This window comes from Tachypleus tridentatus, chromosome 4 (genome assembly GCF_004210375.1).
Source record: "Tachypleus tridentatus isolate NWPU-2018 chromosome 4, ASM421037v1, whole genome shotgun sequence".
In the NCBI taxonomy this organism is placed as follows: domain Eukaryota; kingdom Metazoa; phylum Arthropoda; class Merostomata; order Xiphosura; family Limulidae; genus Tachypleus; species Tachypleus tridentatus.
In genome coordinates this window covers 68,798,369-68,811,868 of record NC_134828.1, presented here as the reverse complement: position 1 = coordinate 68,811,868, position 13,500 = coordinate 68,798,369, and the positions used below count along the sequence as shown (strand labels likewise).

The window sequence follows — 13,500 nt, the reverse complement described above, 5'->3', positions numbered from 1 at the left end:
TGATGGTATCTTACAAACATAAAAACTGTATCTTTGTAAAATTAGATTCAAAACTCAAGAACATGAATTAATATACTTTTTTTTTTTTTTTTTGCATTACAGGAAAAAATTAGAAAGAGAAAAGGCCGACCTAGCAAGCGTTTTGTCAGTGATGATGAAGATTCAGATGAAAGTGATGAGGTAACAGCATCTTTAGCTGACGATGCACTAAATAACAAATAAATAGGTAGTGGTCCTGCACATACTGTTTAACAAAGATGTGCATTTGATTTCAAGATATTAAATATCTAAATATAGAAAGGATTATTAAGAAAACTTTCTTTGAAGTGGTCAACATGCAATTTAAAATGTTCGTTTCTAATTAAATGATATTTCTACTGAACCCTTGCTCCACATATATATTTTTTTCTGTGCATGTCATGAGGTTTTCTTGAGTTACATTCAAAAATTTTCTTTTCATGGTATACAAATAAATATGGTGTAACATAGCAAATAATCCATATTTTAATAGTATATAAATGATAGTAAAAAAATTCTAGTATGAGGATTGTAACATTTATTCTCTAGAATTACAAGAGTTAATGTAAATTATTTGATTTAATATTGCCATTGCTCAGGTGAAGCACAATTTTCATAGCCTTAAGTCGTATTTGGTTACAGAGCCATGCAGTAGACAACTCAATATCTCTTGCCACACCCAACTGCCACATTCTCTCTCTTAGAAATTGCCAGTGGTTCTGTCTGATGTTCAGTACTATAGTATCTGTAACCAACAGGAAGCCAGGGTTTTCATTTATCAAATGATTTGTTATATTAATATTTGGTTTTCTGTGAAGAGAATTGTCAATTTTGCTTTTAGTTCAAGCTTTATTCTCATGGAAATGTACATCCTCAGATGCAGTGACATAAATGTATGATGTCAATATTGTTTACAGTGTTTACTTTGGATAGTTGGTGACTAGTAGTTTCTTCTCGGATGTCTTGTGCTTCTCCCTATTTTGTGCTAAAGATAAGATAAAAAATGTAGAAAACTACATGAAACACTCAAAACTACTTTTATTGTTTCAACCACACAAGCTACTTGTTGTATGTTATTGAATAAGAGATCTTTTAATTCCTTTTGAAAGGCATATAACACCTTGAATGTATGTGAACATTGTTGCATTTTCAGATGGTAGGAAAGGGCAGTAAAGTGATTTCAGCAGAAGTATTGTTTTAGTTTAACACGCTCACTATAGGCTTGGCTGAATTAGCCAAATCTGTGATCCCAGATTGATTTTTATAGTTTCCATACAATTTTGTAATATTTCAGGTATTCTTAAGTCTTTTGTAGGTGTAAAATTGGAACATTTAAAGTTGAACTATGTCCACTAAAAGTATCTCTGAGTGACTAGTTAAAATTAGCTTTTCTGAGAGCAAACTAACCTTCACATTAAGGTTAAAAATATCCTGCTTCATCTGAAAATTCTCAAATTTCATTTGTATAATATCTTAAACTTTTAAATAAATTTAAAAACTTTGTAGTAAAACTAGATTTTAATTTTTATTTTCTCAACCCTAACTCTATACAAGGTTGGTCAATTTCACTGACCTCAGAACAACAACAAAAAAAAACTAAATTACCATTTTTTTCTTTCTATAGTGACTTCAAATTGTAATATAACATGGCCAGGTGGTTAAGGTGCTTGACTCATAATCAGAGTATCATAGGTCTGATTATCCATCACACAAAACATGCTCACCCTTTTAGCTGTGAAGGTATTATAATGTGATGGTCAATCTCACTATTTGTTAGTAAAAGAGTAGCTCAAGAGTTGGCAGTGGGTGGTGATTACTAGCTGCCTTCACTCTACTCTTACACTGCTAAATTAGGTACGGCTAGCACAGATAGCCCTCGTGTAGCTTTGCATGAAATTCAAAAACAAACAAACAATAATATGACACAACATTTGTTTATTCAAAATAGCTTTAAACTTGTAGCAGTATAGATATTGACTTCAGCTTAAATTATATTGTTTTATTGCCTTTAGATCTGTGCCGAACAAATATTCCCATCGCGTAAGTTTTGGTAGATTAAAACTTTAGCTTTCTGTTTCTTTTAAATAATGAAGTGTTAATGTTAGAGAAAACTATTGGCAATTTTTGAATGAGAGCATGTGACATGTAGGTGTGGCACAAGGGGTCTGATTTTCTAGTTTATGGCTTTGTAGCCAAATACAATTGAAAGCTATAGAAATTATGTTTTGCATGTGCAATGACAACATCATATTGAGTAATTTATATTAAATTTTGTATTTTTGAACTCGTGGTAAGTAAATTAGAGAAGAGGGAATGCCTCGACAGCAAATGCCACAATTCTCATATTAGGAGAAATTGAGGATTTGTGTTAATATTGCTTTATAAAAGTAAGAATCTAAAGCTTATATGATATTAAAATATGGAGAAATAATTAAATTTTGGTGCCCAGTGTATTAGTATACCATAATAATAAAGTACATACATATAATTAAATTTTTAATGTAACTCAGTATAAACCCTCTTAACGTGTGCAAAAGGAATGATACCCATATAGAAAGAATTAAACCTTTGTGAGCCTATGGCATACATTATTCATCAATAGTTGAGCTGTAAATAGTCTGTTATGATTAGCACCTTTTATGATCATTACAGTCAGTTTATTAATTAGTAAGTTTTATTTCTACATAGCTAATAATTACTCACCAGTTTGTATTTTACATTTTAGTTGTTAGTGGCTGGGAATTCAGCCCTGGTTTTTGTTCAATTCTAGCCACTACCAACAGAGAAAAATACATATTCCCTCACAGGATGTTACTGAAGACAGCAGCTTAAAAGAGGATAAAACTAGTTAGTAATTGCTAAGTGTTAAAAGAAGAAAATGTTTCTAATTAATTAGAATTAGGTGGTCTTGTAGGCTACTAACCATGATAATGCCTAATATCCAATTGCTACAACTTTAGCTCATGATAAAGATAGTTAATCATGTGTGTAGAATCATAGTGTTTCAATGAAATGCATCTCACATTAAAATGATGTTTAAAAGCTTCAGATGTTTAAAATCTTGGTATTTTTCTTTGCTTTCAGTGATGTGAAGAGCAGACTACTTATTTTTGCACAAGGAGCTTGAAGAAACTTTGATTCCTTATTTCTATATTGCTAACTGATGCATATAATATGTGGTAACTGTTGAGATAAAGCATTTTTGTTGTATTTTATTTCCGTAAAAGGCTCTTTCTAATGTATTTATGAAGCTGATGTGTTATGGTAATTTTCACATTATTTGATTTATACGTGCGTTTATGCTTACAATATTTAGAATCATGTGGCTAACATTTTATGATTAGTCTTATGTTAGTTCTTTTATGTTGCTGAAGACCTGCTATGTAATGATAGCTAGTAAATTAAAACAACTGTGTTATGAACCTTTCACTAATTTTCTTTGGGATACAAAATAAGTTGTATGTTTTTATGTTAAAGGAATAAGAATTTTTCAGTACTTTTTTGTGTTCTAATTTAGTGTTTAAAATAAAGCTTGAACTGATTAAAAACCAAAAAAAGGTTTGATAAATACACAAGTGTATATGTATCTGATAAGCAAAATAACGAAATAAATTTGCATTTTTCACTATCACTTGTTAGTTTTTAATTAATTGACAGGTTTATTAGTGATTTTACTCATAGTAATGTGAGTATTTTATAGGATTCCTTACGATAAACACAAAGTTTGTTTGAAAGTATAAAGAATAAATGTGTAAAAAAACAAACAGCTGTTTTTAAAACAAAGATTGTGGTGAAATAAAAGAGGTTTAGGAAACAATACATAAGGGTTTGAAAACGTGTTTTGCTGGTTTTAGTAAAATGTGATTTTTTTTTCCTTTTCAGCTCTTTAATACACGTAATGTTAAAATTGCTGTCTTTTGAGTATGAAGAAACTTAAATTTCTTTTCTGCTTCGTGTCATTATCATACTTGCAAATGATAATATATGAGGTACTTTTAGAATTTTACTTCTGCCAAAATTTCCAAATATTAGTTGTAGAGGGCATTCTAGTTATCACTGTATTGTCCCTGTGTTTAATGACTGCTTCTGTTTTCTGATGCATTACTATTAAAGAATTTAGATATAACAATAATTTGGCCAGATACTAAATATTCAGCCAATGAAATAGTTGATATATTGAATTAGTTTCAGTAGTTTTGCAAGGCAACAGAAACAATGGAACTAAAGTTAGTATGAAATTTGGGGGAGAAAAACATGGATGGTATAAAGAACAGTTCAGTTATAAATCTGTATTTGTTGATTGTCTTCAGTGATTTAAAATGCAAACATTTATCTACTTTATTTTCAAATGAAGTAAATTTTGTAATATACTAGTTTTAGTGTCATGAATAATAAACATACTTAACACTAAATAATTTATAAAAAATACCAAAGCTTGCTGCATCTGATAATTTAGGTGAAAGTAGTGTTACAAGATGTAAAGTGTTTGCTACATATGGAACCATTTAGGGGTGTAACTAAATAAAGAAACTGTGCATTAGTAATGACCATCTTACAAGTTGTACTTTCTGTCGAAATAATTTCATTGGTGAAGCAGCTATATCCAGAGATTACTAAGAAGTGTTTGCCTAATTAACCCTTTCACTGAACAGTTAGTTTGTTTGCATGATTTTCAAAACATGTCAGTTATCCACAAACAAGTAAAAGTATTAATTTGACCTTTTGTATCACTTTTTCAGTATTGGAAGAACCAGTATTTTCTATATCTGACAGTAATATTCCTTAGTGAATAGTGAAAGTAATGAATTAAACAAAAAATTGACGAAAATTATTAGAAAAGTGTTCTCTAGTAAATAGCATAAATAATGGAAAAAAAGTCCGTAAGAGACCAAAATCGTTACGAAATATAAAACAAATTATTTAGGTTAAATATAGGAGATATAAAGAAGCTGTTTTTATATAGATTGTGTGTGTGTGATCCCTTAAAGTTGGCAATCTTGTAATGGGGTATGTAAACACCTGGGTTTCACAGTGTAGAACACAGATGGCAGAAGGCACACGTTTAGCTATTATTTTAAGTGCATGGGAATACATGTCCGACAGAGTGAAACTATTTTGGTAGACGTAGGGTAAATTAAAATTCCGCAGTCAGTGGGTATAAATGTGTATTCGGATTTTTCCAAACTACAGGGCGAAAGGTTTAAAGAATTACAACCCATAGAATGAATTATTCAATCAAAATTTGTCCTGAAAAAATTGTCATCGGTATATGATGCAAGACCTAGTTATATTTTACCTGAACACAATTTCTTAGACATCAGCTATCTAGTCATACTCAACGAACAAGAGTTTCGTTAGTTTTGCATATATTTGTTCATTGAACATGCGATAGGGAAGATGTTGGAAGACCTAATGAATGTGTGGATATTTTTTTTCTAAATGTTCACTTAGTAATTAGAGATAATGGAATAGGTGTTGTGAACGTTACTGGCATGGCCAAGTGTATTAAGGCGTTCAACTCGTAATCTGGACAATTTAACATCTATAAACTAACCCTCAAAAAAGCCTCCTACTGGTACAGCAGTAAGTCTACGAATTTACAATGCCAAAATCAGGGGTTTGATTCCCCCGAATGGACTTAGCAGATAGCCCAATGTGACTTTGCTATAAGAAAACACACACACACACACTATTAAAAAAAATGTTAATTTCACTGTTAATGTTATTACTTCCAGTGACTTACAGCAAGCCTGTAAACAAGCTTGTAAAATTAGTAAACAAGTTATTGGAGCATAAACATAAGATTAAATTTAAAGGACAATGCCTTTAAGTTTATCTTGGTCTTCCTATCTGCAAAATGTAATGGCACATTAAAAAAAAAAAAAAAAAGAGTCAAAGTACTCCAAGTAATTCAAATATTCCCCAAGCTTTTCCTTAAACTCCCTTAAATTAACAGTGTCTTCCACATTTGAAATCAACCCTGTTCCAAAGATCATAATTATTTTATTCTCGCCATTAAATGTGAAAAAAAGATGTTGAATCAACACTTTCATTTCCTACAACAATTTTAAACACTTCAATCAGATCCACTCTAACTATTCTTGTTTCAATAGAAAACAAATTCAGAGATCTTAACCAATCCTTGTATCATAATCATTGTATCACAAAATTCATTGTATTAGCTCTTCTCTGAATCCTTTCCAATAATTTGCTCTCCTTTCTGATGTAAGGATCCCAAGAATGAACACTTCTCCAAATGTAGTCTAATCAATGACCTATACAGTATATTTTATATTTCTCTAGATACAGCATAAAATTCTATTCCTTTTATTGTTTAAGAGACTAATGAACCAGAACACAATTAAAGTTATTCCATTAAGAATTATACTCGTATTCCAAATTGTGATATTTCATGCACATTAGCTTGTATTTATTGTAATTAAAAGTCATCTGGTATTTGTTCACTCAACATAACAAATAATCAAATCCCTTTGTGAAGCAGTGGCATTTTCCTCAAATCAGCAACACTGAAAAGTTTAATGTAATCAGCAAATGTAAATAACTTATTCACCATTCTTTCACCTGTGCCATTGATGGAAATGAAAAGGAACAAAGGTCTTAACCTGATTTCTTCCACTTATGAATTTATCCAGTTTGACTGAATTCCATTTTTAATAATCCTGCTTTCTTCCATCTAGCCAGTGTCCATTCAATGAAAGAACATATCCTACACACCTACAGAGATAAGAATGGTAAATTTTTTTTTAAAAAGCCTGTTATGTGACACCTTGTCAAATGCCTACCAAAAATCCAGATAAATCAAATTCACATCCATACCATCATATATGTAAGCACTAATCTTTTTAAAGAATGTCAACATATTGGTATGGCAAGATTTTCTCCAAATGAAACCAAGGTGATTGTCCAACAGCACTTCAAATTTTGTTAAATGATTTTACAAAGCATCTTTTATTAGACCATAAGAGCTTGTCCCACCTCTGATGTAAAACTAATAGGCCTATAATTATCAAGAATTTTTATCACTTTGTTTGAAAAGAGGCATGACATTAATTAACTCCCAGTCTTCTGGCTTTTACTTTCTGCTCAAAGATTTAGAAAAAAATTGTAGCAAATGGTTCACATATCCAGTATACTTTGTAAAAACATTTTAGTAAATGTTGTCTGACCCAGGAACATTATTATTTTTCAAACTTTCCAGGTTTTTTGGTTTTTTTTTAACTAGCTCAGAATTAGTCTGATCACCATGTCCAGTCTTATTTCCACATAGTAACTGTTCAGAAAGAACATTATTTAAATATTCATTAGTAAATACTGAAGACAAAAGTATATTTAATTAATTAGCTAGCCATCCCTTAATGTACTTGAAAAGTTATAATTATTAATATTTTTTTAAAATTTTCAGTTGATTTTTTTGTATACTATTTTTAATTTCCTAACTTCCCATTGACCAGTTATTTTGATTTTCTATAATTCACAAAATCTCCCATTGTTACAGTCAATTTAAACTTCTCATATTTATGATGTTTTTCATTAATTTTATCTTTTATACCCTTTGTGAGCCAACCTGAGTTTTTACCTGCCACCTTTTTTTTTTATTTATAAGGGACATTCCTATCTTAAATATTTAAGAACTTATTAACATTTATTTCCACATTTGATTAATATCTCTGACTACTTTAATTGCCAATTTCATATAAGTTGTGTCTTATCCTTTCCTAATTTGCTGTTTTTAAAACTTGAGACCAAATTTTCATTATTCCTTATCTCCATATGTAGCAAAACATCAAATCTAATTGAGCAATGATCATTTGCATTCAGATGTTCTCCATTCTCTACCCTATCAACCATTTTTATTAGAAGTTCAGTAAATCTAAAATAACATTGTCACTAATAGGTTTGCTAATCAATTGTTGAAGAAAATATCTTGAACTGTTTCTGAAAACCCATTTTTTTTATAAATTGACTAATGTTTACCAGTTTATGAGCCTGAAATTAAAATCTATAATTATAAACTCATTAACAGTTGAATTCTTTATCTCACTGCAGAGTTTCTCATTAATTTTATTGGTTTCATCTGGTGGTCTGTATACCTCATCTTGAACAGGCTTTTCTTCACTTTTAACATATAAAGCAACTCTTCCTTCTCTTTTTAGTAATTTATTCCTTTTAAATAAACTGCTACCTCTATTTCAAAGAAATTCCTGTTATCAGAATTGCAATCATTTAGCCAGATTTCAGTTATTTCCATTATTATTAAAATCTTCTGTTTCAGTCAGTGCTCTAAAGTCATCCATTTTAGTTCTTATAGTATCCCAATAATAACAGTTTAGCTTACCATTGAAACTACCTATTTATTTTTTACTACATTATTCTCTACAGATATTTTTAATTCATTATTCTGGCTCTCACCTCTGTATGTTTCTTGTTTAAAGTTTCCATCACAGATAAGTTAATAACCCTTACAAACGAGGCATCCTTTTTAAATATAAACCATCCATTCAGAAAAGACCCCTTTTCTCACTGAATTGTTCCCATATATCTAACTGATTATGCTGCTTTTCCTTACCTATTCCCTTAAGTCTAGCATTCACCCCTAGTGATTACTAATATTTTTATTCCCACAGTTTTGAGTCTTGGCAATATGCCTGACACAATTAAGTTATTATAGCCCAATAATCTGAATGCTTTGCACTTAACAATAAGCTTCTCTGACTTTTACCCCTTTCTACATCATTAACTCCTACATATACTACAAGAACTGTATTCCTGATAGAGTCCTTTACTATATTACCAGTTATATTCTTGACCCCTTATCCTGGGTAGTATAATCTAATTCATTTCTTCCTATTTACCCTAGAGATTATCCTATCTATGTGCCATACTAAAGAATATCCTGTAACAATAATATTTTTACATTTTTCATTCTCATCCCAATCTGTTCTTTTTTTTTCCTCTTTTAGTTCAAAATCTACACAAATTACAGGCAGAAATCTAATACTTAATAAAACCTGTATAACCATCAAAAGTTTTAGGACACTTGTTCCTTGCTGTCAATTTCAGGTGATGAAAGCTATGTACTTTGCTTTATATTAAATGTAACAAACTTAATTTTAATGTAATGTTCAAATTATGTATCATAAAATCCACTTACGCATGTTCATGTATGAAACACTGTAAAAATTGCATTCCATTTTTGAGAGAAATCTTTGTATATTAATTAAATGTTTCAACACACACTCACTGTACAGTTGCATAACATTTCCATAGCTCTACTTTCTACATGTCAAGAAGTTGGAAATCTGATTAATCCTAACTGTATTAGTGCAAAATGTTTGCATGTTGAAGGTTATAAGATGTGATTAGATTAATTTATTGACTGTGTGTGAAAAGACATGGTATCACAGTGATTATTGGTTACACTTCTGTGAGTTCAAATTGTACATAATGAATCTATAATGGATTTTTTTCCTTCTACAAAACGAAGCATGGACTTTCACATATTACACATTTTTATTGGTTATACAATATATATCTTTTCTTATGATAAAATAATACTCACTGTAAATAAACATGTATTGCTATGTAAAGTGTATATGTTGTTGGACTATACATACAAATAACATAATAATGTGTGATGACAAAGGTTGCTTAAGGTAAAAAAAATTTACATTTAATTTGTTTTAGAGTAACATACAAATAGTCTGTTGTGGGTCCTGCCTTGAATGAGTTTTGATGACAAACAAAAGGACTATGAAAAGCAAAAGACATTCCAGCATAAGTTTTTTTACACAGTCCTTATTTAAAGTATTTAATGGAGTAACTAAGAAGGATGTGAAGAATAGTGTTTGTATTTAACATGATACCTCATTAATTTGTTTGTGTAAAATATGGATATGTAAGCATTAGTTAGTAATGACACATATATCAAACACTTTGAAATTGTGTATAATATTCAATGACTCGAACAGATTGATATTATATGTTCATTTTTTTTGTGAATTTAATTGTACTGGTGTGGTTATGTTGATAAAAAGTGTGATACATCAGATTTTATAGCTGACAACCATCTGCTTTAGAACTTTTTTAAAGTATGTCTTCAAGATGTATGTGTGTGAACTTGCACTGACATATATCGGGTGTGAAGATTCTATTATTATCTAACATTTATTTGTTAGTTTTTCATAATTGCAGTTTTAACATGAGGGATAATAAGGATCTGTGGCCTATTAAGAGAATTTGATTTTCTACCATCAACTTATTACAAATCAATGGTTAAATGTTGTACTGGCAAGATGAATTTCTAAAGTTTCTAAGATAAATGACCCACTTGGTTTGTTACAGGATTTTGGCTTTTATAATACTTCTTTGTATAATAATTTATTTCACTATTTTGTGTTAGTTACAATAAATCTAAGCATCATCCTGTTAATAAGTATATTTAACATTCCTTTTTTAATTTATTAATACTTTCAGTTCCTTATCTGTCTGTTAAAAATACACATTCATTCTTATCCATTTTAGCAAATAAAAATAATATTAAAGTGTGTGATAAACAAGTGATTATATCTTTTCCCTGTAATGTAAGTTGTATTTTAACAAAAATAATTACTACATACACAGAAAATTATTTTTATATGCAACAGGTTTATGAAGAAGTGATTGTATCATTTATAAAATTATAGACTGTAGAGACTAATTCTAGGGCATTATTAAGGATGAAATCATTAGCTGATTACCTCAACAGTCCACTAAGAGATCTTCCTTGTTGACAAGACAGCAAGTGATGCAAAAGAAAAAAGATGCCATCCCATATTTGTACCATAAGCCACAGAAGAGAAAACAATTAATAAAATAATCTAATAACAGGACAGTATAGACACTATAAATCAGTAAAGAAATAAATAATGTGTACAGTTATAAAACTTGTGTAGGCTTATTGTATAGTATTGAAAGATAAGTATTTATTTCTGTTAACTAAACATCTTCTTAGGTGTGTCTGGCTATGGTATTGCAGGTTTAAATTAAGTAAACCTTTTTAGTGTGTTTTATATTGAAAAAAAGTAAAAATCTACTCAGGTATGAGAATAATTTATGGAAACAAGTGAAGGTATATGCTAATAAAAGAAAAGAGCACTTATATAGAGGTGTGAGGATGTTGTGTTAAAACAATTTAGAACATGCAAATCAGTAAGTCACATGACAATCACAGCTAAGCATAAAGCTGTAGAATGTATCAGAACTATAAATTGTTTGTAAGTGGTATGTTAACACTATAAATTGATCACTTTAGGGAAAAGTATGTAACAGCCTTTTCTGGTGCAGAATATTGATGTAAATTGCAACATTGTGTTCAGGTTGAAGATTTAGAATTTACAAGATGCAAATATCTTAAAATCATTGGAGAAAAAACACAATTTGTACCAACTCAGAGAGGACCATCCAGAATGAGGCCTGCACCAAGTCATACCCTAACAGTGGTAAACATAGTTTTGTGTCTTGTAACAGGTTAAAATCTACAAAATCAAAGATAGTGGCTAAAGCTACCTATGTTTTTTAGGTGATATTATGCAACATACATTGTGAACAAGAATAAATTCCATTAGAAATGAGGCCAGCAGGGTAAACATTGAATTTCACATCTTGGCGAACCAACTGGGGATGGGTTCCCCAAGGTAAGGCTTCCAGTCATGCTTCCCACGCAACTGTCACCTATCTCAATCACCTGGAGAATGAAATTGATATTAATATTGGTGCACACAAAGATATATCAGTGAAGTTTTCAGACACAACCAGTGGATTTCTACATGATCAGATGGTTGAAACAGTTGCTTGCACATTAGGTAAAACTTTGGAAACCATACAAGGAAGAGTGATTTGCTTTAGATGTAATATCCTTATAGTAGAACCATTTGCAATAACTATGCTGCAGGACTCTTGTCAAGATGGATGGTCATCAGAGAGAAAGTGTGTGTAATGAAGGAATAGCATTAAAATATGTTTTTGAAGAATGAAAACATACTACAAGGTATATAGTATTCTGCTTTAAAAATATCTTACTATTGTTTTATTGTAGGTCCTGATGGGGGTATTCCAGTGTTCACAAAGTGTTGCTTTTACAGAGATCTTACCATTTGATGTGGATTTAAAATTGACCTCATTTCAAGAGTTTATTAATGAAGCAGACCATCTTTATTCCATATGTGCCTACAGTTTTTGGTAGATTTGCTTAAAACAGAATTAATATTTATTTGCTCTATAGCTGCATTATCAACTTAACTTGTACATGTTAAAAATCTGAAAAGAAAACAGTGGAGTCTGTCTACAAAGGAAACAGATAGAGGGAGTCCATCAGATGATTTGTATTCCTTAAAGAATGTTTAGCAACAGTTTTAAAATATATATTCACATTCCTACAGTTTTGTTAATGAGGCTTTATTAGTGACAGTGGAAAGATGTGTCTAATATAACTTTTTAACAAATTTTTATAACTTGTTATTGTTTGAAGTATATGGAATGAAAAATTTTACCAATGTGAATGTGTGTTTCAAATTTGCTTCTACATATTCTAAGTGAAGTGTGTCACTTTTGTTTAGACAACAAGACAATTCACTAAGACACACAACTCAGCAAAGGTGAATCTTCTGCCAGTATCATAAAAGTATATTATAAACAATAAAGCAGCATGGATTCATTCCAGTTTGGGTTGTTTACAGGTACAAAGTCTTTGTGATGTAAAGATATTCACACATCTTAAACTGTTGCAAGTTTACTAACTAATCACACTGACCCAGAATGTGTTTTAGAATAATTTAGTTATTGGTTGATTACGTGAAATGTGTTTTTATATTTTCTGGTCATTATAAAATCCTTCAATAGAGAAAAATAAGATAAAGCTTTGACTACATATGCTAGTCTGAATAAACCTAAATATGATTTATATAAAAAATTGTTTACATCCTACATTTCTTTTGAGAAATAGTTTTGAGATACATACTAGTATGTGGTCAGGCATAAGTGAAAATATATAAATTCATGTTTGCTGCTTTCATGATTTTAAGGAGTTCTAACCTTCATAATTTGCACCCATAGTGAATTTTACATTTCTATTTATAATTTGAAAATTATGAGAGATGCTGAAATATCTTTCAACCAGATCTTGTACATGAAATTATTGATAATTAATCTTCAATAACACATAGATAAATTTGTTACTTATACAAGACCATTTTTATAAAATGTTTAAAACCAGCCTTAATTAGTCTTACTTTAATTTATTTTAAGTGATGGTTAAAATGCCTCTGTTGTGTAAAAATAATAATAATACTGAAGTAACACTCTATGTAAATTCTGTATACCTGAAAACTTAATTTTTATTATAATAAAGTGTATATTTTATGAAAGTTAACAGTTTTATCTATATTCAAATGTTGTTACCATACAGTTATGTGCTTTAAAGTGTCT

At 30.0% G+C, this 13,500-nt stretch overlaps 1 protein-coding gene across 8 annotated transcripts in view; it reads left to right on the top strand.

The window, feature by feature from the left end:
• The window catches only part of LOC143249375 (SWI/SNF-related matrix-associated actin-dependent regulator of chromatin subfamily A member 2-like), a 93,368-nt gene extending 89,719 nt beyond the window's left edge, over positions 1-3,649 (top strand). For 3 of the 8 annotated variants that reach the window (XM_076499127.1, XM_076499122.1, XM_076499125.1), the window contains 3 exons: positions 103-180; positions 2,789-2,865; positions 3,103-3,649. In XM_076499127.1, the coding sequence (XP_076355242.1) occupies positions 103-180; positions 2,789-2,836 (126 nt within the window). In that variant the 3' untranslated portion in view covers positions 2,837-2,865; positions 3,103-3,649. Of the gene's footprint in view, positions 1-102; positions 227-2,788; positions 2,866-3,102 lie in introns of those variants that run through there. The other 5 variants (XM_076499129.1, XM_076499126.1, XM_076499128.1 and 2 more) reach the window with 3 other exon arrangements.
• The last annotated feature ends 9,851 nt before the right edge of the window (positions 3,650-13,500 follow it).